General features: G+C 39.6%; 1 protein-coding gene across 2 annotated transcripts in view; it reads right to left on the bottom strand.

The window, feature by feature from the left end:
* Window positions 1-26,410, bottom strand: part of FANCM (FA complementation group M) — a 61,931-nt gene extending 35,521 nt beyond the window's left edge. For both annotated transcript variants that reach the window (XM_004017924.6, XM_060401839.1), the window contains exons 1-9: window positions 25,786-26,410; window positions 25,033-25,205; window positions 19,478-19,555; window positions 16,392-16,550; window positions 12,277-12,408; window positions 9,455-9,587; window positions 8,887-9,012; window positions 8,279-8,365; window positions 5,966-6,150 (exon numbers count right to left, since the gene is read on the bottom strand). In XM_004017924.6, the coding sequence (XP_004017973.3) occupies window positions 5,966-6,150; window positions 8,279-8,365; window positions 8,887-9,012; window positions 9,455-9,587; window positions 12,277-12,408; window positions 16,392-16,550; window positions 19,478-19,555; window positions 25,033-25,205; window positions 25,786-26,311 (1,599 nt within the window). In that variant the 5' untranslated portion in view covers window positions 26,312-26,410. The remainder of the gene's footprint in view (window positions 1-5,965; window positions 6,151-8,278; window positions 8,366-8,886; window positions 9,013-9,454; window positions 9,588-12,276; window positions 12,409-16,391; window positions 16,551-19,477; window positions 19,556-25,032; window positions 25,206-25,785) is intronic.
* Window positions 26,411-27,606: the final 1,196 nt, after the last annotated feature.

Genomic DNA, 27,606 nt, shown 5'->3' with positions numbered 1-27,606 from the left:
ACTCAATATCCTGTGATAGGCCATCATGGAAAACAGTATTTAAAAAAAGAATGCCTGCATATGTGTAACTGAATCACTTTGCTGTACAGCAGTAATTAATACAACATTGTATAAATCAACTATACTTCAGTAACAAAAATTTTAGTTAAAAGTACAATTCATACTATATTTTTTTTGCACTGCTATTCCAGTGAAGGGTAGCAGAATATGGCAGCCCAAGTATGACTACAGGAGTTTAGATCATGCTGCCCCAGCCTATGCTGCTTTCGGTATACTGATTACTTTGAGCTAAAGGCACTCAAAAAAAAAAAGCAAGTGCTGTTTCTCTGGCCACTTATCTGCCTAAAAGCAGATCCTCCAGAAGGAACTCAACTGTCATAAATCCCTTCCCCAGGAATTTAATCAACTAGGGAAAACTAACTCAGCAAGAGACTGAAAGTCCATACCATAACCAAACTTCATCACAATCTATCACTCATACTTCCCATCTTTTAAGGCCCCATTCATCTTCCCTGAAAATAATTTACTCTCCTTTGTGCCCGCCACTCCTCTTTCCCCATAAGATGCTATTTAAATATGAATTCTAAGCCACTTCAGGGAGTTACTCATTTTTCCCTCGGCATTTTCCCATGCGTCCATGAAGTATACATGTTTGTTTGTTTTTAATTTATATTGCTTTTCAGCTGTGCTCAGGCTCTTCTCTAGATGAGGTGAGCAGAGGCTACCCTCCAGTTGTGGAACTTGAGTTTCTCAGTGTGGTAGCCTCTCTTTTGAGGAGCACAAGCTCTAGGGTGCATGGGCTTCAGTAGTTAGGACTCCCTGGCTCTAGAGCACAGACTCAAAAGTTGTGACTCCTGGGCTTAGCTGCACCATGGCATGTGGGATTTTCCCAGACCAGGGACTGAACCCATGTCTCTTGCATTGGCAGGTGGATTCTTTACCTCTGAGCCACCAAGGAAGCCCAGTATGCATTTGTTAATAAGCTTCAGTTTGTTTTCCTCTTGTAAATCTGTCTTTTATTACAGAGGTCGCAGCTAAGAACTCAGAAAGGCAGAGGGAAAATTTTTTCTTCTTTTCTTCACCAGGATTCCCTGATCAAGTTACGGGAACTACACTAGCATGACAATGAGTTAATGAAAAAGTCAAAGTCAACTCCTTTATCTCAGATCCCACTCTAAATTTGTCAGTAAGCCCTGTCAACTTGACCTTCAAAATATATCCATAATCCAATCATTTATCGCAAACTTCCCTGCTTCCATGTAGTCCAAGCCACCATTATCTTTAGCTTGGATTATTGTAATAATTCTTCCAATTGGTCTGTTTCCACCCTTGGCCCCTAGTTTATTCTGAAGACGGCAGCCAGTGTGATTCTTTTAAAGCATCAGTCAGGCAATGACCCTCCTCTGCTCTAAATTCTCCAAGGGTTTCTGCTCATCTCACTCCAGTCATTAAAATAGAAATGACCTGCAAGATCCTAAAGAATCTGGAGTCCCACTAATGTGATATCATCACTTGCTTACTTAAACAGACTCTTTTGAGGGCAGTGGAGACTGGTATAAGAAGTATGTAAACAGTAGGAGTCCTCATCTTTTCACGTTGACAAATTCAAGAAAGAATCTTTGAAAAGAAATTAGCTGTTAAAGACATACCTAATTGTCAGAGACTGTTCAAGTGCACACTTAAACAGTTAATCTTCAAAATGCTGTACACAGTTTTAAAAAAAAGCAATAAAATTTTCCCCAAAGCACAGCTAGAACTCAGAAAACTTATGACCAATATTCAGCACATACAGCTACCTTAAATATCACCATGGTTTCTTTTCTCTGACCACATTTTGAAGATTTTTAAATAATAGAAAAAAGTGATACAATCATTATTTGTTTGGAATAAATAACTAAAATGACTTCAGATAAATAGTAAACATTTCTTGAAGGCTCTGTGGTATGATTTCATTTAATGTTTACAATAGGTCTATGGAGTGTGTTTACAGATAATGAAACTGAGGCACAGTAAGTAAAAAAATTTATCAGTGGAAGAGCTAAGACTCCAACCTATATAGTGTGATTCCAGAGCCTTTCTGCTCAAATGTGCTTCAGTTCAGTTCAGTTCAGTCGCTCAGTCGTGTCCGACTCTTTGCGACCCCATGAATCCTAGCACGCCAGGCCTCCCTGTCCATCACCAACTCCTGGAGTTCACTCAGACTCACGTCCACTGAGTCAGTGATGCCATCCAGCCATCTCATCCTCTGTCGTCCCCTTCTCCTCCTGCCCCCAATCCCTCCCAGCATTAGAGTCTTTTCCAATGAGTCAACTCTTCGCATGAGGTGGCCAAGGTACTGGAGTTTCAGCTTTAGCATCATTCCTTCCAAAGAAATCCCAAGGCAGATCTCCTTCAGAATGGACTGGTTGGATCTCCTTGTAGTCCAAGGGACTCTCAAGAGTCTTCTCCAACACCACAGTTCAAAAGCATCAATTCTTCGGCACTCAGCCTTCTTCACAGTCCAACTCTCACATCCATACATGACCACTGGATAAACCATAGCCTTGACTAGATGGACATTAGTCGGCAAAGTAATGTCTCTGCTTTAGGCAAAGTAATGTCTCTGCTTTTGAATATGCTATCCAGGTTGCTCATAACTTTTCTTCCAAGGAGTAAGCGTCTTTTAATTTCATGGCTGCAGTCACCATCTGCAGTGACTTTGGGAGCCCCGCAAAATAGTCTGACACTGTTTCCACGGTTTCCCATCTATTTCCCATGAAGTGATGGGACCGGATGCCATGATCTTCGTTTTCTGAACGTTGAGCTTTAAGCCAACTGTTCCACTCTCCACTTTCACTTTCATCAAGAGGCTTTTTAGTTCCTCTTCACTTTCTGCCATAAGGGTGGTGTCATCTGAATATCTGAAGTTATTGATATTTCTCCCGGCAATCTTGATTCCAGCTTGTGTTTCTTCCAGTCCAGCGTTTCTCATGATGTACTCTGCATATAAGTTAAATAAGCAGGGTGACAATATACAGCCTTGACGTACTCCTTTTCCTATTTGGAACCAGTCTGTTGTTCCATGTCCAGTTCTAACTGTTGCTTCCTGACCTGCATACAGATTTCTCAAGAGGCAGGTGAGGTGGTCTGATATTTCCATCTCTTTCAGAATTTTCCACAGTTTATTGTGATCCACACAGTCAAAGGCTTTGGCATAGTCAATAAAGCAGAAATAGATGTTCTTCTGGAACTCTCTTGCTTTTTCCATGATCCAGCAGATGTTGGCAATTTGATCTCTGGTTCCTCTGCCTTTTCTAAAACCAGCTTGAACATCAGGAAGTTCACTGTTCACGTATTGCTGAATCCTGGCTTGGAGAATTTTGAGCATTACTTTACTAGCATGTGAGATGAGTGCAATTAAAATATTCAAAAATTTAAAAAAATACATTTTTGTCTTTCAAAATATGCCTCCATTCAGTTCAGTCGCTCAGTTGTATCCGACTCTCTGACCCCACGGACTGCAGCACACCAGGCCTCCCAGGCCATCACCAACTCCCGGAGTTTACTCAAACTCATGTTGATCGAGTTGATGATACCATACAACCATCTCATCCTCAGTCATCCCCTTCTCCTCCAACCTTCAATCTTTCCCAGCATCAGGCCCTTTTCAAATGAGTCAGTCAGTTCTTCGCATCGGGTGGCCAAAGGATTGGAGTTTCAGCTTCAGCATCAGTCCCTCCAATGAACACCCAGGGCTGATTTCCTTTCGGACGGACTGGTTGGATCTCCTTGCAGTCCAAGGGACTCTCAAGAGTCTTCTTCAACACTACAGTTCAAAAGCATCCATTTTTTGGCATTCAGCTTTCTTTATAGTCCAAATCTCACATCCATACATGACCACTGGAAAAACCATACCTTTGACTACACAGACCTTTGTTGGTAAAGCTACATCTCTGCTTTTTAATATGCTGTCTAGGTTGGTCATAACTTTTCTTCCAAAGAGCAAGCGTCTTTTAATTTCATGGCTGCAGTCAACATCTGCAGTGATTTTGGAGCCCCCCAAAATAAAGTCTGTCACTGCTTCCACTGTTTCCCATCTATTTGCCATGAAGTGATGGGACCAGATGCTATGATCTTCGTTTTCTGAATGTTGAGTTTTAAGCCAACTTTTTCACTTTCCTCTTTCACTTTCATCAATAGGCTCTTTAGTTCTTCGCTTTCTGCCTTAAGGGTGGTGTCATCTGCATATCTGAGGTTATTGATATTTCTCCCGGCAATCCTGATTCCAGCTTGTCCTTCATCCAGCTCAGCGTTTCTCATGATATACTCTGCATACAAGTTAAATAAACAGGGTGATAATATATAGCCTTGATGTACTCCTTTCCTGATTTGGAACCAGTCTGTTGTTCTATGTCCAATTCCAACTGTTGCTTCCTGACCTGCATACAGATTTCTCAGGAGGCAGGTCAGGTGGTCTGGTATTCCCATCTCTTTTAGAATTTTCCACAGTTTATTATGACCCACACAGTCAAAGGCTTTGGCATAGTCAATAAAGCAAAAGTAGATGTTTTTCTGGAATTCTCTGGCTTTTTCCATGATCCAGCGGATGTTGGTAATTTGATCTCTGGTTCCTCTGCCTTTTCTAAATCCAGCCTGAACATCTGGAAGCCTCTGAAGCCTGGGTTGGAGAATTTTGAGCATTACTTTGCTAGCGTGTAAGATGTCCTTTCATTATAGGGGACTGGAATGCAAAAGTAGAGAGTCAAGAGATACCTGGAGTCACAGGCAAATCTGGCCTTGGAGTACAGAATAAAACAGGGCAAAGGCTAATAGAGTTTTGCCAAGAGAACACACTGGTCAGAGCAAACACCTTCTTCCAACAACACAAGAGAAGGCTCTACAAATGGACGTCACCAGATGGTCAATACCAAAATCAGATTGATTATATTCTTTGCAGCCAAAAGTGGAGAAGTTCTATATAGTCAGCGTAAACAAGACCAGGAGCGGACTGTGGCTCAGATCATGAACTCCTTATTGCCAAATTCAGACTTAAATTGAAGACAGTAGGGGAAACCACTAGACCATTCAGGTATGACCTAAATCAAATCCCTTATGATTATACAGTGGAAGTGAGAAATAGATTTAAGGGACTAGATCTGATAGATAGAGTGCCTGATGAACTATGGACGGAGATTTGTTACACTGTACAGGAGGCAGGGATCAAGACCATCCTCAAGAAAAAGAAATGCAAAAAGGCAAAATGGTTGTCTGAGGAGGCCTTACAAATAGCTGTGAAAAGAAGAGAAGCAGAAGGCAAAGGAGAAAAGGAAAGATATACCCATTTGAATGCAGCACTCCAAAGAATAGCAAGAAGAGATAAGAAAGGCTTCCTCAGTGATCAGTGCAAAGAAATAGAGGAAAACAATAGCAAGGGAAAGACTAGAGATCTCTTCAAGAAAATTAGAGATACCAAGGGAACATTTCATGCAAAGATGGGCTCAATAAAGGACAGAAATGGTATGGACCTAACAGAAGCACCAGAGATTAAGAGGTGGCAAGAATACACAGAAGAACTATACAAAAAAAAATCTTCATGACCCAGATAATCATGATGATATGATCACTCACCTAGGGCCAGACATCCCGGAATGCGAAGTCAAGCGGGCCTTAGGAAGCATCACTACGAACAAAGCTAGTGGAGGTGATGGAATTCCAGTTGAGCTATTTCAGATCCTAAAAGATGATGCTGTGAAAGTGCTGCACTCAATGCCAGCAAAGATTGAAAACTCAGCAGTGGCCATAGGACTGGAAATGGTCAGTTTTCATCCCAATCCCAAAGAAAGGCAATGCCAAAATATGCCTAGGTTTATTTATATATTTACTATAAAATTATCTTTAAGCTATAGCTTAACAAACAAAATAAAATGGCATAAGTGCAAAGCACACCAATTTTATTTTTATACTCATCAACTCAAAAAATAATTACCTCCAGTTGCTCCTTCTGGGTAAAACCCTTCATGCTTTTTCCTGAGGCATGGCCAACAAAAGTCATTACTCTAATAACTGGCTGATGCGGTAAAAGCATTTCTGCAATTTCTTGAACACTATCTCTAAATGAAGAGAAGATCATAACTCTGGTCTCGTCACATTTCTTATCAGACGTCTTTTGAGCTGTATAACCAAAAAATACTATAATTACAAGTGTTAAAAAAAGCATTTAGATAATTCAAAAGGCAAACAAACCTGTAACTATATACCAGTGAGTTACAGTTGTAACAGTTCTTTCAAAAAAGTAATTTAAAGCATCTTAAACCTTTGCCGGTTTTTCTTCTACCTTTTCTAGTCATCTTCATAAACCTGGCTCCTTATCTCTCTCTGGCTATGGTAAAATAAAACCCCAAACAAATCAAATAAAACTTACCTTGTGATCATCCTTCAATTTATGCATGATGCTTCTTATGCCTCGTTACCTTCTAAACCAGAAGCACAGGTCTACAGAGCGTCCACTGATTCTTTAAAACGTCCCTTTCCTTTCTGTTCAGTAGGCACTGTCTTAACCCAGGTCATGGTACTCTGTCCCTGAATTACTGATACTTTCAAATTCTCTACGGAAAACTGCAGAATATACCCTACTTGCAGTCACAAAGCTGCTCCCACTGTCTCTGTGCTTGGGAGGAGTAGAATGCACGAATAACGTGATTTTGAGGCTGGATCACTTAGCCTCTGGGCAATGTGTGACCACGGCAGTGATTTAATCTCTTTCATTTAATCTCTTTAAGCTTTAGTTTCTTCATATCTCAAATGGATTGGAGAAGGAAATGGCAACCCACTCCAGTACTCTTGCCTGGAAAATCCCACTGATGGAGGAGCCTGGTGGGCTACAGTCCATGGGCTGCAAAGAGTTGGACATGACTGAGCGACTTCACTTTAAAATGGATTGAGGTGATGATGAAATCAAATAGCAAATATAAGGTATGCAGACTTTAGTATAACAACTGGTTACTAATTGCAAGCTGTGTGTGTGTGGGGGGCTTTTGTTTTTTTGTTTTCCTTTGTTTTTTAACCTTGCATGGAACTCTGACAATCCTTCTGAAACAGAATTCATATTACATTAATCATGTGTGGGGGGACTCCACTGGCTCAGAGGTTAAAGCGTCTGCCTTCAATGCGAGAGACCTGGGTTTGATCCCTGGGTCGGGAAGATCCCCTGGAGAAGGAAATGGCAATCCACTCCAGTATTCTTGCCTGGAGAATCCCATGGACAGAGAATCCTAGTAGGTTACAGTCCACGGGGTCGCAAAGAGTCGCACACGACTGAGCGACTTCACCTTCAACACACATAAAGCTAATATTTGATACCTAAGGAAAAAGAAGCAGGTGCTTTTGTAAGGGAAAATTATTCCAGGTAAATTCCAGAAACAGTGACAGACTTTATTTTTGGTGGCTCCAAAATCACTGCAGATGGTGACTGCAGCCATGAAATTAAAAGACGTTTACTCCTTGGAAGGAAAGTTATGAACAACCTAGACAGCATATTAAAAAGCAGAGACATTTCTTTGCCAAAAAAGGTCTATCTTGTCAGAGCCATGGTTTTTCCAGTGATCATGTATGGATGTGAAAGCTGGACTATAAAGCTGCTGAGTGCTGAAGAATTGATGCTTTTGAACCGTGGTGTTAGAGAAGACTCTTGAGAGTCCCTTGGACTGCATGGAGATCCAACCAGTCCATCCTAAAGGAGATCAGCCCTGGGTGTTCATTGGAAGCACTGATGCTGAAGCTGAAACTCCAATACTCTGGCCACCTGATGTGAAGAACTGACTCATCTGAAAAGATCCTGAGGCTGGGAAAGATAGAAGGCAGGAGGAGAAGGGGACGACAGAGGATGAGATGGTTGGATGGCGTCACCGACTCAATGGACCTGAGTTTGAGTAGACTCCGGGAGTTGGTGATGGACAGCGAGGCCTGGCATACTGCGGTCCATGGGGTCACAAAGAGTCGGACACGACTGAGAGACCAAACTGAAATGAACTGAACTAAATATTATATATAGTTTTTACTATCTGCTTCCCTTATACTGTCTTAGGCTGACTTTTCCTTTTCACATAATACCTTACTGTTAACATTTCCACCATCTCCCTGGCCCGTATGCTGACAAAATTTCTAAGTTTTTTTTATATTCATAATCCAGAATAATTAAAAGCTCATCTTCTCCATAAGAAATGTTAGCAAAAACTAACAAATCAGAGTTTTAGCTTTTTCATGACTTTGCCTTGCCTTGAGGATATTAAATACAACCTACCATTCCATGACTTGAAGTGTTCAACTACAACTTCTTCTAATTTCTTTAATTTGGGATGACTATAGCAGAACTTTTTATCTTTACCTCCTGGGGGGGAAAAAAAAACAACAAACAAAAATCTGTGGTTTTTTCATATTCCATTACATTCATGTATTTTAATTATCCTTTTCAAAATGGATTTGTTAAAACTCTTTTTTTTTAAATTTATTTAAACAGTAACTGGCATCTGGATAGCACACAAACCTTACTGTAAAATAAACTTTGAATTGTTATGAAAATTTCAGTCTGAGAAATAATCCAAATAGGAATAAGCAGCAAAGCAGAAGGCAAAAGCTCATATTTATTTAAGCTACAATCAGTAGTTGGTAGTTCTGAAAATTTTCACCACAAGTAACAACTCCTATTAGCTTCTATTGTATGTTTAAGGTTCATGAGCTACTTGAATATATATTATCCTAAGTTGAATAATAAAATCTTTTATATTTAACAGGTCTATGGTTTCAGAAACATAAGTAGGTATAAATAGACGTGTGGATCAATGGAGCTTAATTTTAAAATTAACCTTGATAAAGAAGAAACAATATAAAATTTTTAAAGAAAAAACAGACCTTTCTGGATAGCAGAAATGCCACTTGCTGAAGTACTACGCGTATGTGCAAACATGCTGTCTAGATGATCATAAAGTTTCATGAAGTCCGCGTTTCGGCTAAGTTCATTTCTCACCCGAGTCATTCCTTCAGAAATTAAGAAAATACTTTCCCATTAAGTTTAATAACAAAGTAATCAAATGCATTATTTATTTAAAAGAAATTACAATTCAGCCATGAATGCAAGCTTTTCAAATTTAAAAACGAAAACCAGCAACTTTTCCCAGTTTCACATTCACATTTGTATTGATGAATGGCTCTTTTTTTCCAGTAATATAGCAAATTTCAAACATGGTTTGGGATGTTTCTTAATCTTGGACATCCCAGTCTCCAGAACTGTAAGAAATATATGTCTATTGTTTAAGCAAAATAAAAGGAAAAAGAAAAAAACAAGAAGAAAAAATGTTATATAATTGTTTCATTGCCTTTTCAAGTAAAGCCCCTGAAGTAATCCAAACCGTTCAATATACATATCATTAATCAAAATAATATATGTCATCACTTCTTTAAATAATTCCATATAATTTACCTTTAGTTCCATCCATAATTCCACAGAGGAAAAAATATAATGATCTCATTCCCATTTGCTGCAATAATTCATAACCATGATATAAACTAATACAAATAGCAAACTCTCCCTCAATTATGCCTTGTTGGATTCCCTAAAATTAAAAAAAAGAAACAAAGCATGTATCAAATTTACCCAGAGAAAGAAATGAAGATACATGTACTCTGCAGAACTTATTGGTTCTACTGAATGTCCTGTGATCAATGTATATTCTATATAAAATCTGCCCCTTCATTTAATTCAATAGGAAACTTACATTTTAAAGAGAATAAATGAAGGGGTGAATATTTATCATGCTGTTTTTTTTACAGGTAAATTATCAGCAGTATATAGATTCATTTGGTCTTTCAAAACAATTTAATAAGCATCTACTATTTGCTAAGCTCTGAGGCAGACATTTGGGACACAAGGGGAAATAAAACAGATATGGGTCTATCCAGTGGTTTCTGACATCAGGACACATATTGGGTCAAACTCTTTAACACTAACATTTAACACCAAGTACACATGCCACAGTAACATCAGAACAGTGTTACAAGAACACTACTTTTACAAAGGTAGCGATCTTAATACCTAGGAGGCAGGTACTACTGTCATGCCCATTTAGAGACACAGAAGCTCATACAGGTGGTAAGTAACAGAGCCACTATTTGCACCCAGGAAATCGGGCCCAGTATTGTTGTGCTCTTAGCCACTACTCTCAAGGAAAAATGAAGTACATATTCCTTTTAGGGGAGCAAAGGTGGGTATATCTATATGATAAGGTGAAGGTGAAGTCACTCAGTCGTGTCCGACTCTTTGTGAGCCCGTGGACTGTAACCTACTAGGCTTCTCCGTCCATGGGATTCTCCAGGCAAGAATAATGGAGTGGATTGCCATTTCCTTCTCCAGGGGATCTTCCCGACCCAGGGATCAAACCCGGGTCTCCCGCATTGGAGGCGGACGCTTTAACCTCCGAGCCACCAGGGAAGCCCATCTATATGATAAGATACCTTTAAAGACGACCACTGAGAATGTATTTTAATCATTTTCCTTTATTAGAGATGAAGAATGTTATTCAATACCTTACATTTTTACTAGCAATTAATACTAGTTACACTTATTTGTTTCTAGGATAGTGATAAATACTCTAAAATGGCACCCTAATTACCTAAAAGGATAAAACAATATCATCAGTGGATCAAGTTCAACAGGTTTAGATTTATGATTTAAAATTTCAATGAAACTTTAACTCCTAGAATAAACTTTAAACACTTTCAGTTCAGTTCAGTTGCTCAGTCGTGTCGGACTCTTTGCAACCCCATGAAGCCCAGTACGCCAGGCCTCCCTGTCCATCACCAACTCCCGGAGTTCACTCAAACTCATGTCCACTGAGTCAGTGATGCCATCCAGCCATCTCATCCTCTGTTGTCCCCTTCTCCTCCTGCCCGCAATCCCTCCCAGAATCAGAGTCTTTTCCAGTGAGTCAACTCTTTGCATAAGGTGGCCAAAGTACTAGAGTTTCAGCTTTAGCATTATTCCTTCCAAAGAACACCCAGGACTGATCTCCTTTAGAATGGACTGACTGGATCTTCTTGCAGTCCAAGGGACTCTCAAGAGTCTTATCCAACACCACAGTTCAAAAGCATCAATTCTTCGGCGCTCAGCTTTATTAAAGTTTAAAATAATACACTGCAATTTCACAGAAGACTTCCTTTGTGGTTCCCCTGATACTACAGAATAAAGTCCTTAATTCTAGTGTAACATTTAAAGCTACTCCCAGGCAGTCACAAACTAGAGTAAACAACATATCTGACTTCCTCAATCCTTCACCTCATTCAAATCCATTTGCTCACTGTCTCCTTCACACCTTTATTCAGTTGCCCTGATCTTTTGCACATGCATTCTCTCAGTTCCAAGAATGACTCAGTGCCTTTTTGTGCTTGTGAGCATCTCTTCTGACTTTGGACCTAACTTGATGGATCTCTTCCCTATCCATCTATTTTTTTCCCAAAGAAGAGTAAAAATACGAAGCTTACTGCAATGTTTACTCTGACTTCAGGAAGGAGAATTAAAACTAAATGCCAGATGTCTAAAAGTAGGTTAAGATCTACCTTCTTATGACCCTTCTTTGACTTTGCAGGACAGAAGTGAACTGAAAGATCAATTTTAAAAGTTACAAGATAGGGACTTCCCTGGTAGTCCAGTGGTTTGGAGTCCTCCTTGGAATGCAGAAGAAGTGGGTTTGCTCCCAGGTCAGGGAGCTAGAATCTCACAAGTTGTGGGGCAACTAGGCCCAGGGCCATAACTGCTGAGCCCACGTGCTCTGCATACCACATGCCACAACTAAGACCTGACACAGTCAAATAAGTAAATAAACTTTAAAAAATGTTATAAGGTAAATTTGTCTTAATTCACATTATCAAACTGTATTCCTGCTAGACTTTTTTGGTGCTTCCATAAACTGTATAAAAGCTGGGGCTTCCCTTGTGGCTCAGCTGGTAAAGAATCCACCTGCAATGTGGGAGACCTGGGTTTGATCCCTAGGTTGGGAAGATCTCCTGGAGAAGGGAAAGGCTACCCACACCATTATTCTGGCCTGGAGAATTCCATGGACTGTATAGTCCAAGAGGTTGCAAAGAGTCAGACAGGCCTGAGTGACTTTCACTTCACTATAAACTATATAAATCATACCTGAATTCCTGATGAACTAATATACACCAAAAACCAACCATTATTTACATTTCATCCTTGCTTTGAGTAAGAACTTAGTCTATCATCAAAATTTATTTTAAAATACCTACCACAATATTTGGAGATGGGTTTTTCCTAAATTGATCTCTTGCAAGAATTATCTGGTATTTTGTTAGATTGGGAATATCTTTTTTCATCAAAACATTCCTCTGAATCAAAGAACTGGCAAATGCTTCCAAAATCTGCAAGTTTCAAAGATATTTAGTTTTTGTTTTAAAATCATTTTTCAAATACAGTCATTTCCTCACACAGTAAAATAGTTATATATATTAAATTATATACTAGTCTTAAAATGTAAACTTTAAGTAAACACAGAAGAGATGATAAAATTTTAAGGTAAAATTTAAATCTGACATTTATCCCCAGATAATATCCATATGAGAGTCAGCAGAATCAATTATTAGATTCAATTATAATTTAAGAACATATGTGTTTAGCTGTTTATTTCTTTACTCTCCTCCCCTTTCCCTAACCTAAGCACAATGAAAGGAGAACTTTGAATTTTTTTTTTCCTGTTTCATCATCAGTGCCTAGAACAAGTCTGATAAATACCTGCAGAGTGATGACAAAGTCAAAACGCCTTGAATACCTTTAATTTCATTCACTGATTCATTCTTTCAAAAATATTCATTAGGCATTTATTATGTATAAAGCATTGTTCTTGATGCTGGGGATACTGCGGCTGAGAGAAATGAATTTCTGCTTTCATAAAGTTAAAATTCGACAGAGAGAAGAAAGGAATAAAGAAATACAGAAAGCAGAGAATTTTGATTATGACAAATGTATTCAAGAACCTAAAACACAGTAATGCTGTATGTGGGGAAGGGGGTTGCTTTTATATAAGGTGGACAAAGATGGTTTCCTTCTATTTTTTTGTCGGAGGGAAGGGAGCAGCAGTGAGAGCACAGCACCCCACTCCAGTGTTCTTTCCTGGAGAATCCCCTGGACAGAGAGGCCTGGTGGGCTACAGTCCATGGCGTCGCAAAGAGTCGGACACAACCGAGCGACTTAGCACTAGGAGTAGCGGCAGTCATGCTGCCGGGATCCCCGCCTCACCCGTGTCTGGCCCCAGGATGCAGAGGATCGGGTCCTTGGATTTTGACCTGGCCCCGTATCCTTCCTCTTCTGGGCAGCCCTTCCCCACGAGGGCCCCTGGCTGCAGGTGGACCACTCTGGGCCAGGGCCGTCTCTGGTACTGAGCTGCAGAAAGGCGGTGACCTGGGCTGGGCCGGTGACAGCTTGCTGCTGCATGGGTGGCAGCAGCGACGCTCTCAGGGGAGAGCTGGGCAGCCAGGCTTCCACAGTCCTTCCCGTGTTCATGCCACCAAAGACGGCTTCTTTTAAGAGGTAACACTTGACTGCAGAATAAGAAGGTCTAGCACAAGAAGTTCTAAAGACAGAGCAATCTAGGCAGAGGAAACAGCAGGTAAAGGTCCTGAGTCTGATTCCACAGTGAAGGTAAAAAGAGCTCTCCAGATGAAGACAGACTGTAGCAATATGTAATTAACCATTCAAATCTCTACCTATGTTTTATTTCCTAAAATACAGCTATTTTAGTACAGTTCAATCTCTCCTCTCTTCCAGCTTTGCTGATCACACCTGTTGCCTAAAGAAGCAATCTTAAAAAAAAATCAATGAAGTTGAATTACACGTGATTGTACAAATTATAATTTTATATTCTTAAAAACGGAGTGATTGAATCATAACCAAATGTATTAGTATTTATGAGATGATTACCAGAAAAGACTCTGCTACATCTTAAATTATTAACACTGAGAATTTTGTTACATTTAGAAACAAAATCAAACCATCTTTTTATAAAATTTCTCTTTAAGACGTATTAAAGGTTAAATGATAGATAAACATTGTTTCCTTATTCTTGAATGACACAATAATTCAACATGCCACAGATTAAAACAATCCTTTTATTTGTTCCTGATTGTTTTTCTGCAGGAAAGAATTCAAGCAGGTCACAGAGAGGGCCTAGAAGTGACGACAACAGTAACAACGAGCGTATCTAGTTCCCATGTCTTGGTCTTTAAACACAGCTCTTCCATAAAAGGCACAAGGATTCCTTGGAGAAATGGCTGATTCCACAGCTGGGACAGAACAACTACTAAATGACTATAAAACATCTTGTAATGCCAGAAAGCGAGGAATTAGGCCTCCCCTGAGGGGGAGGAAATGGCAACCCACTCCAGTATTCCTGCCTGGAGAATCCCATGAATAGAGGAGCTTGGTGGGTTACAGTCCACAGGGTCGCAAGGAGGCGGACAAGACTGAGCAACTAAACAACAACAGGCCTCCCCTGATGACCCCTTGCAGAAAAAGCATTAAGTCTAAAGGGCACAGGAGCCATCTTAAAGGATCTCCTAACGGCCACAGCTGGAACAATCTGAGCAATAAAATTAATAATGATAATACAGCAGTTAACCCACAAGAGAAAATAATTATCCATTAGTATAAAAATTATCCACATTAATATAAAGAACTGAAAAAATAAACAGGGGAGAAGAAACAGCCCTTCATTATACAGGCATTCAAATTAACAAATGCAAAAAAAAAAAATGAGGGAAACAAGAAACAATGATCAGGCAAATATAGAAGAAACTGCTGTAGGCAAGAACCATCAGTGTATTTTAAAGTTAGTGAACAAAATATTTTGAGAAACAAGATATATTTGCATAGTCTCAAAGGATCTCCCCACTGGAACTCTCCATACTATTTTTGCAAATTTCCTAAAAGCCTAAAATTATTGCAAAACAAAATATTCAAAATCAAAAAGAAATCTGTCAGGGCACTGCAGTGATAGCTTGTCTCTGCCCCTGATGTCTGGAGCCTCAGAGGGCTTGGGGCTAGCTGAAACAGGTCAACTGGGACCACATGTCTGCACCCTCACTGCTAGCTATCTACTGGCTTCTCCTTTCTTTTGAGGCTCACCATGGCTCAGGGTCCATCACGCTCTACTGGTCAGAGTCAGCAGAGGGCAGGCCTAGATTCTAAGGAAAGAGAAATGTACCCTGCCCCTCAATGGAAAGAAATTTGTAGCCATCTTTAATCCATAGCAATAAGGATATGAAAACAAGGTATTCTCCTAGCATGATGGTAAATCATGAACCTTAGAAAACTAATTGTTATCCCAAATTTCTCCCACTGAAAGTGATAACTGTCTAAGCAGTTTCTCTTACAGCTACAGTACTGACACTTGAACCAGATAGTTCTTTGTTATTAGGGGGGGGTTTCCTGTCCACTGCGGGATATTAAGTAGCGTTCCTGGCCTCTGTACACTGGATGCCAGTAGCAAGTCTACACCCCACTCCCCCCAGTTAGTAGAACAACCAAAAATGTGTCAAGACATTGCCAAATGCCACCAAGTAGGTAAGATAGTTGAGAAACACTGCTATACAGGGATCAGGGACTGAAATGTATTTCCTTACAAGGAAACTTCTAATTGAATCTGGATACATGTTTCGAGTGTGTTCACTATGTGAAAATTGACTGAGCTGCACACTTACATTTCATGTACCTCTGCTGTCCATATATTTGGTGGGGGAGGGTTATACTTCAGTTAAAAGGTTTATTTAAGAAATATAAATTATAAGCCTATTATTGGCTTTAGAAATGGTCCATCATTATGTATTTCCTCTTTAACTCATAGTCTGCCAGCACAAATAGAACATGGTGCTCATACTAAAAATCTTAATTTCAAAGAATTTTTCAACATATTAATTATATAAAATGACTATATACTTTCACAGGCAGATTTTATTAACAAAAATAATTACATTATCAGTTCATTTATGAAAACCCTGGGGCTTCCCTGCTGACTCAGTGGTAAAGAATCCGCCTGCCAGTGCAGGGGACACAGATTCCATCCCTGGTCCGGGAAGTCTCACAAGCCGTGGAGCCACTAAGGCCCGTGTGCCACAACTGCTGAGTGTGTGTCTAGAGCCCAGAAGCCACAACTGCCGAAGCCTGTGCACTCTAGAGCTGGGCTCTGCAGCAAGAAGCTACCACAACGAGAAGCCTGTGCACCAGACTAGAGAGTAGCCCCTGCTCGCTGCAACTAGAGAAAAGCCCAAGCAGACAGGAGCACCCAGCACAGCCAAAATAAATGAATAAGTGATTAAAAAACAAACCCTGAATTATGATAAAAATGGCTTACCTGTACATACGCCTTTTGGATAGCTGCAAGTTCTTCACCAAGAGGAACAACAATCTTTTCAACTCGTCTTTCGTGAGAGTATGGCAAAATATCTGGAGAGTCCTCAGAACGAAGCTCTATTTGCCCAATGAGCAGATTAGTAATAACCTGCTGCACAGCCTACAGAAAATCAATTAAGTACAATTATATATTATATTACTTGTTAAATGTTTTAGTTTGTCACTAACAAAAATAAGATAGCAGTACATTTTTGAAAAAAATTAGAAACTTTTATCTTCAAATATTTTTAAACCTATAAAGTATAGCACATCAGAAGTGGAGCAACAGAGGAAAAAGGCCTTTATAACATCTTTCTTGCATGTTGCCCTTCAAGCCAAGCATCCAAGATATAAGAATATTAGTAAATGTCCAGCAAGCTCCTCAATATAGTTTTGTGTTTTCCTATCAATAAAGACTCAGACAAAAGAGAAATTTGAGATTAGCAAACCAAATCCTCAAAATATATCAGTCAGTTTTAGAGCCAGAACTAAAACCCAGACTTCCTGATTCCTTAGCAAATACTTTTTTTTCACTGATTTTTAATGGGAAAAACAGAGAAGTCCCTTTAGTATTAAAGCATACAACTGTATCTCAGGAATACTTTACTAATTGGCTTGCTAAGAAACTGAGGGAACAGGTCCTACACTGAACTAATTAGTAATAAATGAGTGGGGGGAAGTCTCTGGCAACCCAGTGGTTAAGTCTCAGGGAACTAAGATCTCACAAGCTACGTGGTGTGGCCAGTAAAAATCTTTTAAATACATGAGTGAAATATTTTCCATTTAAATCTATATATATATATATATGTCAATACATTTCTAAAGCTAAATTTCATTCAACCAAAGCTTATAAAGGAACTTAATTGTAAAAATACAGAATATGAGAAAAAACAAAAAACCTGTTGGTATAATTGCTGTACCATTAGACCACGGTACTCCTGAGCATAATGAAAAGAATGGAAGGGAGAGGTGGATGGATAGATAGATAGATGGTAGGAGGGAGAGAGAATCCTGAAAGTATCTAGAAATTAAGAACTCTTTTTTTTTTTTTTAACTAGAAAAACCTCATGGGCTTTCAGACAAAAAGTACTCTAGGGCAAGAATCACATCTTTTGTATTCCCAACACCTAGTATAATGCCTAATATAGTAGTAGAGTATAGTTACTTAAGGTCCACAAACATTCAATATCTAGGATAAATGTATGACCATTTTATAAAACTGAGTAATACTTTAGTGCTTTTAATCACTGAAAAAATATTTGAGTAACTCCCACATGCTAGATATTGAACTGGTGAGAGATATCAAGACATACATAATCCCTACTTTCATGTAGCTACTAATTCAGCAGGAGCTAAAAAAGACAGCAGTGAATAAGCAAAAGAATAACAGACTGTGATAGATATTAAGAAGAAAATCACAAGATAGGAAGAGTTGACTTTTGATAGCTTAAGAGTGAGTTTTTCTGAAGAGGTGATATTTAAGAAGAGACTTAAAAGATGACTAAAAACCATCAAGCATGTTTAAACAAGGCTGGCAGGAAACAAAAGAACAGAAATTTCTAAAAGTAATCGAGGTGTGGACAAAAGGAAAAAAGTCTTACGGCTTGGCAGAACTGAAAGCTATCTTTGAAGTTATCCAAAACCCAACACAAAAGACCATTCAGAACTACTAAATTAGAGTGGCATGGGACACAGCTCAAAATCTGCATTTTCACCACCCTCCGATAAAGGACACCCAAGCTCCCTGGAGAAATGGTTCATTCCACAGAGGGAACAGGAAAAATACTAAACGAGCGTACAATATCTTGTGATCCCAGTAGGTTAGGAGCATTCAAAACAAACAAACAAGCAAAAGAGTGCTTTTTAAAGGCACAGGAGCCATCTTCAAGGAACTCCCAGTAGCCAAATCTAAAACAATGTGAACAAAAGATTATTAGTGATGGTACTGGACTGTAGTTCATTATTTTATATATATATATATATATATATATATATATATATATATATATATGTATATGTATCTCCATTAGTCCCTATTGATGTAGAGAACTGAAATAAAAATAAATAAGAAGGCAGCTCTTCACTACAGAAGAATTCAAAATTTAAAACTGTAAAGAAATGTAAAAAAAAAAAAAAAGGAAATAATAATTAGGCAAACAGCACAGAAATGATTGTTGCAAGCAAGAACCATCACTGGGTGCTAAAGTATCTCCCCTACAACAAACTTAATTACAAAGGGAAAAACAGCAGTTTTACAATGTAAAAACCAGGAAGGCATCATCTTAACCAAGTCAAGATTAACAGCACCAATAAAAAGACAAATTATCATGTATTCTCTGATGCGATGCTCTAAGAAAGGTAGAGCATCACTTTTGGGGTATTCTTGTCAAAAACGCACACACAGTTTCACTCCAGTCAGCACGGAGCCAACAGGGAAGCGCTAAGAAAAAGTCAGCCAACTGCAAATTCAGGGATATTCTACAAAACGACTGACCCCACTCTTCAGAAGTCTCAGGGTCACAGAAGACAAGAAAAGGAGGAGGAACCGGCACAGCTGGGAAGGAACTGAGGGGTCAAGATAACTAAAGGCAGTGTGGGATTATGGACTGGACCCACGAGCAGAAAAGGACGCTGGTGGGAAAACTGGCAACATTCAAATAAGGCCTGCAGATCAGTCACTAGTATTGTACCAGCGTTAATTTCCTGGTTTTGATCATTTGACTACAATTATGTAAAATGATAACATTAGGGGAAGCTGAGTGAAGGATATACAGAGACTTTAATTTTTGCATATTTTCTGGAAGTCTAAAGTCATTTCAAGATGAAATTGAAAAAGAACTGAAAACACTAACAATTTAACAGTGTCAAGTGATTCTTTGACATGCTGAAGTCTCAAAACTACTAACGCAGACAATTTCCTGCAACCATAGAAAAGGAAGGCATCTTATAAGAAATGTTGTACGCCTGATGTTAAATACTAGAATGGGAAACTGATTTGGTAGCATACAAAAGTTCTTATTTTCTTAAATGGTAATAAATTTTACTTACTTTTATATCACTACCTGGTGTGGCGCTAAGAGCCAAGATTCTAAAGTGATTCGTATATTTGACTAGTTCTCTTACAACCTTAAAAAAAAACAGAAAAAGAAAAAAACAATTATTTAATTTCACCTATCCAACACAAAAGTAAAAATAATTCAACAAGCTATTATATATGGTTCGTTATCATTGTTCCTTATTTAGAGTACTGATGGGCTAGCAGAAAGAACCATCATTAGTTATGTTGTCTGAAGAGCAAATGACTTAGGTTTATACTTTGTACCAATGAGAAATACTTTAGGGTTTCTTTTAAACTATTCAGTGTATTTTTGCATATAAAGCTACAACATCAAGGCCTATACCGAGGCAAATCAAAATATGCAGAGGGATAATTCAAGAGCAAATGGTAGAAAAAGATCAAGTCTATTCTCCCTTGCTCAGGTCATAGTCTAGTCTTACAGCTATATCCATATGTACACCTGCCAGATTAAGATAAATCATAACATAAAAATAGAAAAAAAAAAATACCAACATGAAATTAGATTTGAAATGAAAAAAAGTTTTTTTTAGGAGAAATTTTAAAGAAATTAAATTTCAGGTGGAAGGCTCACAATTTTAAAATTAAGTTTATTCATGAAAGAATAATGTTAATTTGGATAATTCTTAAAATCTAAATCCTCTTTTAAATCCTAAAACAGTTCCTCAGTGGCACCAAAGCATCATTCTAGGCTTTGCATTTAGAATTTAACACCCACTTCTGGTATAATCTGCCAGAATCACATATGCCCTAATACAGAATTAAAGGACCCTAAGTAAACTGAGTTGCAGAACAGCTTTTAGTATCCATAGTTTCACATCAGCTGGAGGAAACTAAAAGCAGATTATTATTTTTTAATTGAAGTATAGTTTACAATACTTAGTTTCAGGTATAGAGCATAGTGAGTTGGTATTTTTGCATATTTCATTATAAATTATTATAAGATAATGGGCATATTCCCTATGCTCTGCAGTAAACCCTTGCTGCTTATCTATTTTACATATAGTAGTTTGTATCTGTTAGTCCCATACTACCCTTAATTTGTCTCTCTCCCTTCCCTTCTCCCCTTTGGTAACTAAGTTTGTTTTCTATGTCTGTAAGTCTGTTTCTGTAACTAATATCGTATAGTATTTGTCTCTGACTTATTTCACTGAGTGCCAAAAGTATTTCCCTCTTTTTATGGCTCAGTAATATTCCACTGTGTGTGTGTGTGTGTGCGCGCGTGTGTGTGTGCACGTGTGTGTGTGGTTTGGTCACTAAGTTGCTTTCAACTCTCGAAACCCCACGGACTGTAGCCCGCCAGACTCCTCTGTCCATGGGATTCTCCAAGCGTGGGTTGCCATTTCCTTCTCCAGGGGATCTTTCTGACCAAGGGATCAAACCCGAGCCTCCTGCACTGCAGAAGGATTCTTTACCAGGTGAGACACCAAGTGTGTGTATGTATGTACGCATGTATGTATGTACATGTGTGTGTGTAGCACACATTTGGCATATATACATGACATGTTTCTTAACCCAAGCATCTGTCCATGCACATCTGGGTTGCTTCCATGACTTACTATTGTAAATAGGGCTAAAACCAGGTTATCTTAACACTGCTCTAATTTTTACCCACATCGATGATGAAATCAATGAAATGCAAACTGAATATTGATTAACACTCAAAAAATACCATTTATAGAGTTTTTAATAACATGATACAGAATAGATAGCAAAGATAAAACATTATAGGGAATTTCCTGGTGGTCCAGTGGCTAAGGCTCTGTACTTTTGCTGCCAAGGGCCAAAAAAAAAACAACAACTTAATGGAGGAGACTTAAGAATAATTGTCCTAATTAACAACTGATAAAAGATAAAATTCCAGATATATTATTTTCTATCCAGGAGGGATTCTCAAACATTTTGTAGAAGTGGTTTTGTGTTTGTAATCCAGGAAGCTACCTTCTTCAACAAGCTGTGTGCCTGTTGGAAGCTATCTGGAATATTCAACGCAGTATAAACTCTCATTGCTTGGGACTTCCCTGGAGGTCCAGGAGTTAAGACTTTGCCTTCCAAGGCAGGGGGCGCAGGTTCACTCCCTGGTCAGGGAGCTAAGACTCCACATGTCTCTCAGCCAAAGAAACCAAAAAACGTAAAACAAAAAACATAGAAACAATACTGTAAAACATTCAATACTGAAAAAACATAAGAAATACTGTAACAAATTCAATAAAGAGTTTAAAAATGGTCCACATTGAAAAAAAAAAAAATCTTAAAAGAACTTGCAGTGCTATTTAGATAGTAAAGAAGTCAGTCATGTCTCACTGTACTCAATAAAAGCCTAGGCCTTGTAGTTAAGAAAAAAATAAATCACCTAATACCAAGACATTATTTGAAAATAAATTTGCTAAAGGGAGGTCTCTGATTGCCTAATGATTCCCAGTGGAATCCTAATGGCTAGGATTCCAGGCTTTCACTGCCATGGCCCAAGTTCAATCACTGGTCAGGGAACTGAGATCCTGCAGACCAGCAGTGTGACCAGAATAAGCAAATTTTTTTTTTAAGTTGCTATATATAAGCTTTGGCTACCCAGGTGGCTCAGTGGTAAAGAATCTGCCTGCAAATGCAGGACATGCAGGAGACTTGGGTTTGATCTCTGGGTCATGAAGGTACCCTGGAGGAGGAAACAGCAACCCACTCCAGTATTCTTGCCTGGAGAATCCCATGGACAGAGGAGCCAGATGGGCAACAGTCCATGGGGTTGCAAAGAGTTGGACACAACTGAGAGACAGAGCATAAATACAAGGTAAATGTACAAAATAAATTCCATACAGTTGGAATAAAATTTTATAAATGCCCCTCTCCAAGCAGAAACTTTTAACACATTGGGTATTAATTTAACTTGGAAAGACATGAATGGAAAAAATATCCATTTCCTGGCTGACAGCAACTCTAAGATGACAGTTCTCAAGAGGAAAATACAGAGATATAATACTCAAAGTCCCCCCAAAACTGCTTTACAAAATCACAAACTGGCAGTAAAATTCATCTCTTTGCACTAAATAAAATAAACTTTCTTTCTATGCTGACTCTACTCCCTGTCCCTAGTATCACCAGCTATTACTGTTTTAACTACCTACCACCTACATGTTGATGGTTTCCAAATCTGTATCTCTACCTCAGAACTTTCCACTGAGATCTGTACTTCTCCGTCACCCCCTCCCTACTGAATATCTACTCCTAGATTCCTCAAACACACCTCAAATTCAACAATCTAAAACTGCACTCACTCCTTCCACAGTACCTCAGATGTTCTCTGCTTCCAGAATTCCATTTGACTAACTGCATCACCATCCTGACAATCTTCCAAGTTTGAAGCCTGGGAGTCATCTTAAATTCCCCCGACCCCTCACTGTACTCCCTGCCTTTACCCTTCTCTCTAATCTCTTTTAAATCTGAAGTATCACCCCAGTTCAGTCGCTCAGTTGTGTCCTGGACTGCAGCATGCCAGGCTCCCCTATCCAACACCAACTTCCAGAGCCTGCTCAAACTCAAGTCCATTGAGTCAGTGATGCCATCCAACCACCTCATCCTCGGTCATCCCTTTCTCCTCCCGCCTTCAATCTTTCCCCAGCATCAGGGTCTTTTCCAAGGAGACAGTTCTTTGCATCAGGTGGCCAAAATATTGGAACATCAGCTTTAGCATCAGTCCTTCCAATGAACATCCAGGACTGATCTCCTTTACGACTGACTGGTTTGATCTTCTTGTAGTCCAAGGGACTCTCAAGAGTCTTTGCCAACACCACAGTTCAAAAGAATCAATTCTTTGGTGCTCAGAATTCTTTATGGTCCAACTCTCACATCCATACATGACTACTGGAAAAACCATAGCTTTGACTAGACAGACTTTTGCTGGCAAAGGAATGTCTCTGTTTTTAAATATACTGTCTAGGTTGGTCATAGCTTTCCTTCCAAGGAGCAAGCATCTTTTAACTTCATGGCTGCAGTCACCATCTGCAGTGATTTTAGAGCCTAAGAAAATAAAGTCTGTCACTATTTCCATTGTTTCCCCACCTATTTGCCACAAAGTGATGGGACTGGATGCTATGATTTTTGTTTTTTGAGCGCTGAGTTTTAAGCCAACTTTCTCACTTTCCTCTTTCACTTTCAACAAGAGTCCCTTTAGTTCCTCTTTGCTTTCTGCCATAATAGTGATGTCATTTGCATATCTGAGGTTATTGATATTTCTCCTGGCAATCTTGAGTCCAGTTTGTGCTTCATCCAGCCCAGCATTTACCATGATGTACTCTGCATATAAGTTAAATAAGCAGGGTGACAATATACAGCCTTGACATACTCCTTTCCCAATTTGGAACCAGTCTGTTGTTTCATGTCTGGTTCTAACTGTTGCTTCTTGACCCGCATACAGATTTCTCAGGAGGCAGGTAAGGAGGTCTGATTTCCCATCTCTTGAAGAATTTTCCACAGTCTGCTGTGACCCACACGGATAAAGGCTTTGGCACAGTCAATAAAGCAGAGGTAGACACAAAAGAGGCAAAAAAGCAACTCTCTCGCTTTTTCTATGATCCAACAGATGTTGGTAATTGGATCTCTGGTTCCTCTGCCTTTTCTATATCCAGCTTGAACACCTGGAAGTTCTCGGTTCATGTACTATTGAAGCCTAGCTTGGAGAATTTTGAAAATTACTTTGCTAGTGTGTGAGATGAGTACAACTGTGTGGTAGTTTGAACATTCTTTGGCATTGCCTTTCTTTGGGACTGGAATGAAAACTGACCTTTTCCAGTCTTGTGGCTACTGCTGAGTTTTCTAACTTTGCTGGCATACTGAGTGCAGCACTTTCACAGCATCATCTTTTAGGATCTGAAATAGCTCAATTGAAAATTCCATCACCTCTGCTAGCTTTGTCAGTAGTGATGCTTCCTAAGGCCTAAGTATCACCCCAGCTAAACATTTTTCATTGAGTCTCTACCATCTACATCCCCTAAGACCTACAAAGGGCATTCAAACTGCTTAGCATAGAATACAAATGCCTTCATGACCTGATGTTAAGTGCCTCTCCAGCCATATCCCACCTCCTCACTTTTGTACTTTATATTCCCATAGTACTTAACTGGAAGGCAGTGTAGGTATGTTACATACATTATGTCATTCATTTTTCAAAACAATAACTCAGTTACTGTTTTACCTGACAGGGAATAACAATGCGTATCCACTACCAATCTTTTGACTACTCTCTTAGTCTCAAGTCTCCATCCATACCCTACTTTGGATCAAGGAGCTTCTCCTCATCTACATCTGACACTAATGGTCTTGTTAAAGATAACAACAAAAAAAAAAGAAACCAGCAGAGACACTGATTTCAATGGATGAAGGAAGGTATTTCTATCACCTTCTATTTCTGTTGAGATAATAGGTATAAAGCTTTTCATAATAGTAATGCCATCAGTAACTTCCATCATTAAAAATTATTCCCCAAAATGCTCTACAACAATATTTTACACTATAAAATACTTTTAAATAAGATTACCTGGCAATAAGCATAATTTCCAAGGGCTTTATGAGCTTCATCGATAACTAGACACTTTATTTCAGCAGCTGGGCAAGCTCCTCTAGAAAGATCATTTACCATGACTTGAGGCGTAAGGAAAAGAACCCTCTTACTGCCCCAGATTTCCTTCCTGGTGAAAGCTTGAGTAGATCCTGTAAAAAAAAAAAAAAAAAAAAGTGACATGGCACATTCTAAACTTCAGACTTACCTATAACATATAAACAGCCTAGCCTATTTTCAGAATGCATTCCTGCATTGGTAATCTGCTTCCAAGGTGCTAGTTTGACAAATATGAGAAAGCAACATTTTAAAGCTTTGTTGTGGTCCGGATGTCAATGCCGGCTTTTACGGAAAATCACAACTAGACTGCCTTTAGAGAATCCTTGTAAAATGACATAATACTTGAAGAGAAGAAAATTCTTCACCTGGGAAATCCTTCTGAACAAGGCAAAAAACCTCACTTCCACTTACCAATGGGGTATACACACATAACCACTTCAAAATGCTTTGACAAGTTACAGAAATTCTCTGAAGACTGAATAGAGCAACCCTATTAGAGCTGGACTTGCTACAAGGAGATGATGTTTCAAGAGAGAAGAAGTAAAATACGCATACTGTGATCTGGGGTCTATTCCACATGGGTCTGGAATTCCTTTGGCGCTAGTTTCATCAGAATACGTCCTTTCCCCTGGGTGCTCTTAATTTCAAGTTAGTCCAGTGTTTCTAAGATACCTGTCATTTCGGCCATGTGGGACTGCCGGATACCCATCACCCGGTAGCAAGCCTCGATCTGCTGTGTCACCAGGGGTTTCGTGGGGGCCATGAAAACCACCTTGCCAGAAGGGAACCAGCGGTAGAAATTGTACATGACCACAGCGGCAATAAAGGTCTTTCCCAACCCGGTGGGCAGACAGACCAGCGTGTTGCAGAACAGGGCGGTCCTGGCGATGTGCAGCTGGTAGTCTCGCACTGGGCAGTTAGTAGGGTAAATCCACAGGGCGCCCGCTGAAGTGCAGAACCCGCCATTCTCTAGACTCAGCTGCTTCTCTGCTTCGTACACCGCGACCAGCAGCACATCATCGTCTGACTCGGGCTCAGCCTCGGCCGCCCCTGCCGCCTCTGCCACTGCAGGAAAACGCGCCCTGGAGATGCCTGTGCTCTGAGGCCGCTCAGTTCCAGAGTTGCAACTCGGAGCCCCAGTGGACCGAGAAACATTTGAGCCCCACGTCTGGAAAAGCGTTCTTTGCCGTCCGCTCATCAGGCCGACGACCACAGAAGGCTCCCCTCAGACGCCAGCAGCTGCTGCAGCTCAACAGCCTCCGTTCCAAGCCCCATCGGTTACCTGAGCGTAAAAAACATAGAGGAACCAGGGGGCGGGACTGAGGCCAGTTTATCCTGTTCTAAGCGCACCACTGAGTTTGCGTGGGGAATATGATTGGCGGTCTTCCCGGAAACCCCGCGGTCCTCTAGGAGACGCATGCGCATTACCGTGGAGTTACTCTAAATATTGTCCCCTTGTCAATTTTTTTACCGACTCTAAATTTGGGTTCCATTTTCAATAAGTGATTATATGTCCTGGCGTCATGGGTCGAGTGATATTGCTTAAAATGATGTAGTAAATAAGGGAGTTGGTGATGGACAGGGAAGCCTGGCTTGCTGCAGTCCATGGTGTCGCAAAGAGTCGGACACGACTGAGCGGCAGAACTGAATTGAAATAACCTTGAGGTCCCGAAACAATGCATACCCATTTTTTTTAAACTTAACGTTACTGAGCATCTAACGTGCCTTATTCCTTGTTGTCGGCTGTGTTTTAAAATCGGTAGATGAGGTGAAAAACAAACGTGTTTAGATAAAATTACTTAACACCTCATTTCTTTATCCAGACTGAGAAAACAAAATGCCAGCTCTCTTTTTCAGGAGTAGCAACCTCCTATCTTAATATTTTTATTGTTTAAAGGGAAGTGAATGATATGGTCCTGATATTCGTTGGAAAATTCCACAGGAAAAAAAATGTCCTGATGCTCCATCATTACCTCTTCATAAACGATATAGAGCAGTAAAATCAGCGTCTGGGTGATATTTTTCTACTCTAGCGATAGCATTCTACCTCCAACTTGGATACAATTCCGGATTTCTCCACTCTAAATCTGGCGACTTTGCGTAATCTCTGTAGATTTGTTTCCTTGTGCATTGAGGAAAAGTACGCACACATCATGAGGTTTTCTGGACCACAAATAATGTCACCCCCCTCATCACCACCATCAGCAAGCATCATCTTGTGTGTAGCTACTCTACTCTATTTTATTTGGTCAAGTGTCTGGACTTGCTTTTAGACAAACTGTTTATCGTGTGTTTGTATTTGGGAAGGGAAAGGGAACAGGTTGCTATTGTAGTTTCATTTGTGTGAGGTTTAAAAGGGAAGTGGCAGGATATAGGTTGTTCTGATGGACAAGGACTGAGCCAATTCAGGTGTGAATTTTTAGGATAGAACTAGGTAAAATGAGATTAGACGACTGAATACTGTTGTTTTCTTCAAACAGATTATCGACTTTA

Source organism: Ovis aries, chromosome 18, assembly GCF_016772045.2.
Source record: "Ovis aries strain OAR_USU_Benz2616 breed Rambouillet chromosome 18, ARS-UI_Ramb_v3.0, whole genome shotgun sequence".
Classification (NCBI taxonomy): domain Eukaryota; kingdom Metazoa; phylum Chordata; class Mammalia; order Artiodactyla; family Bovidae; genus Ovis; species Ovis aries.
Note: the sequence above shows the minus strand (reverse complement) of the source record. Positions and strands in the feature narration are given on the sequence as shown.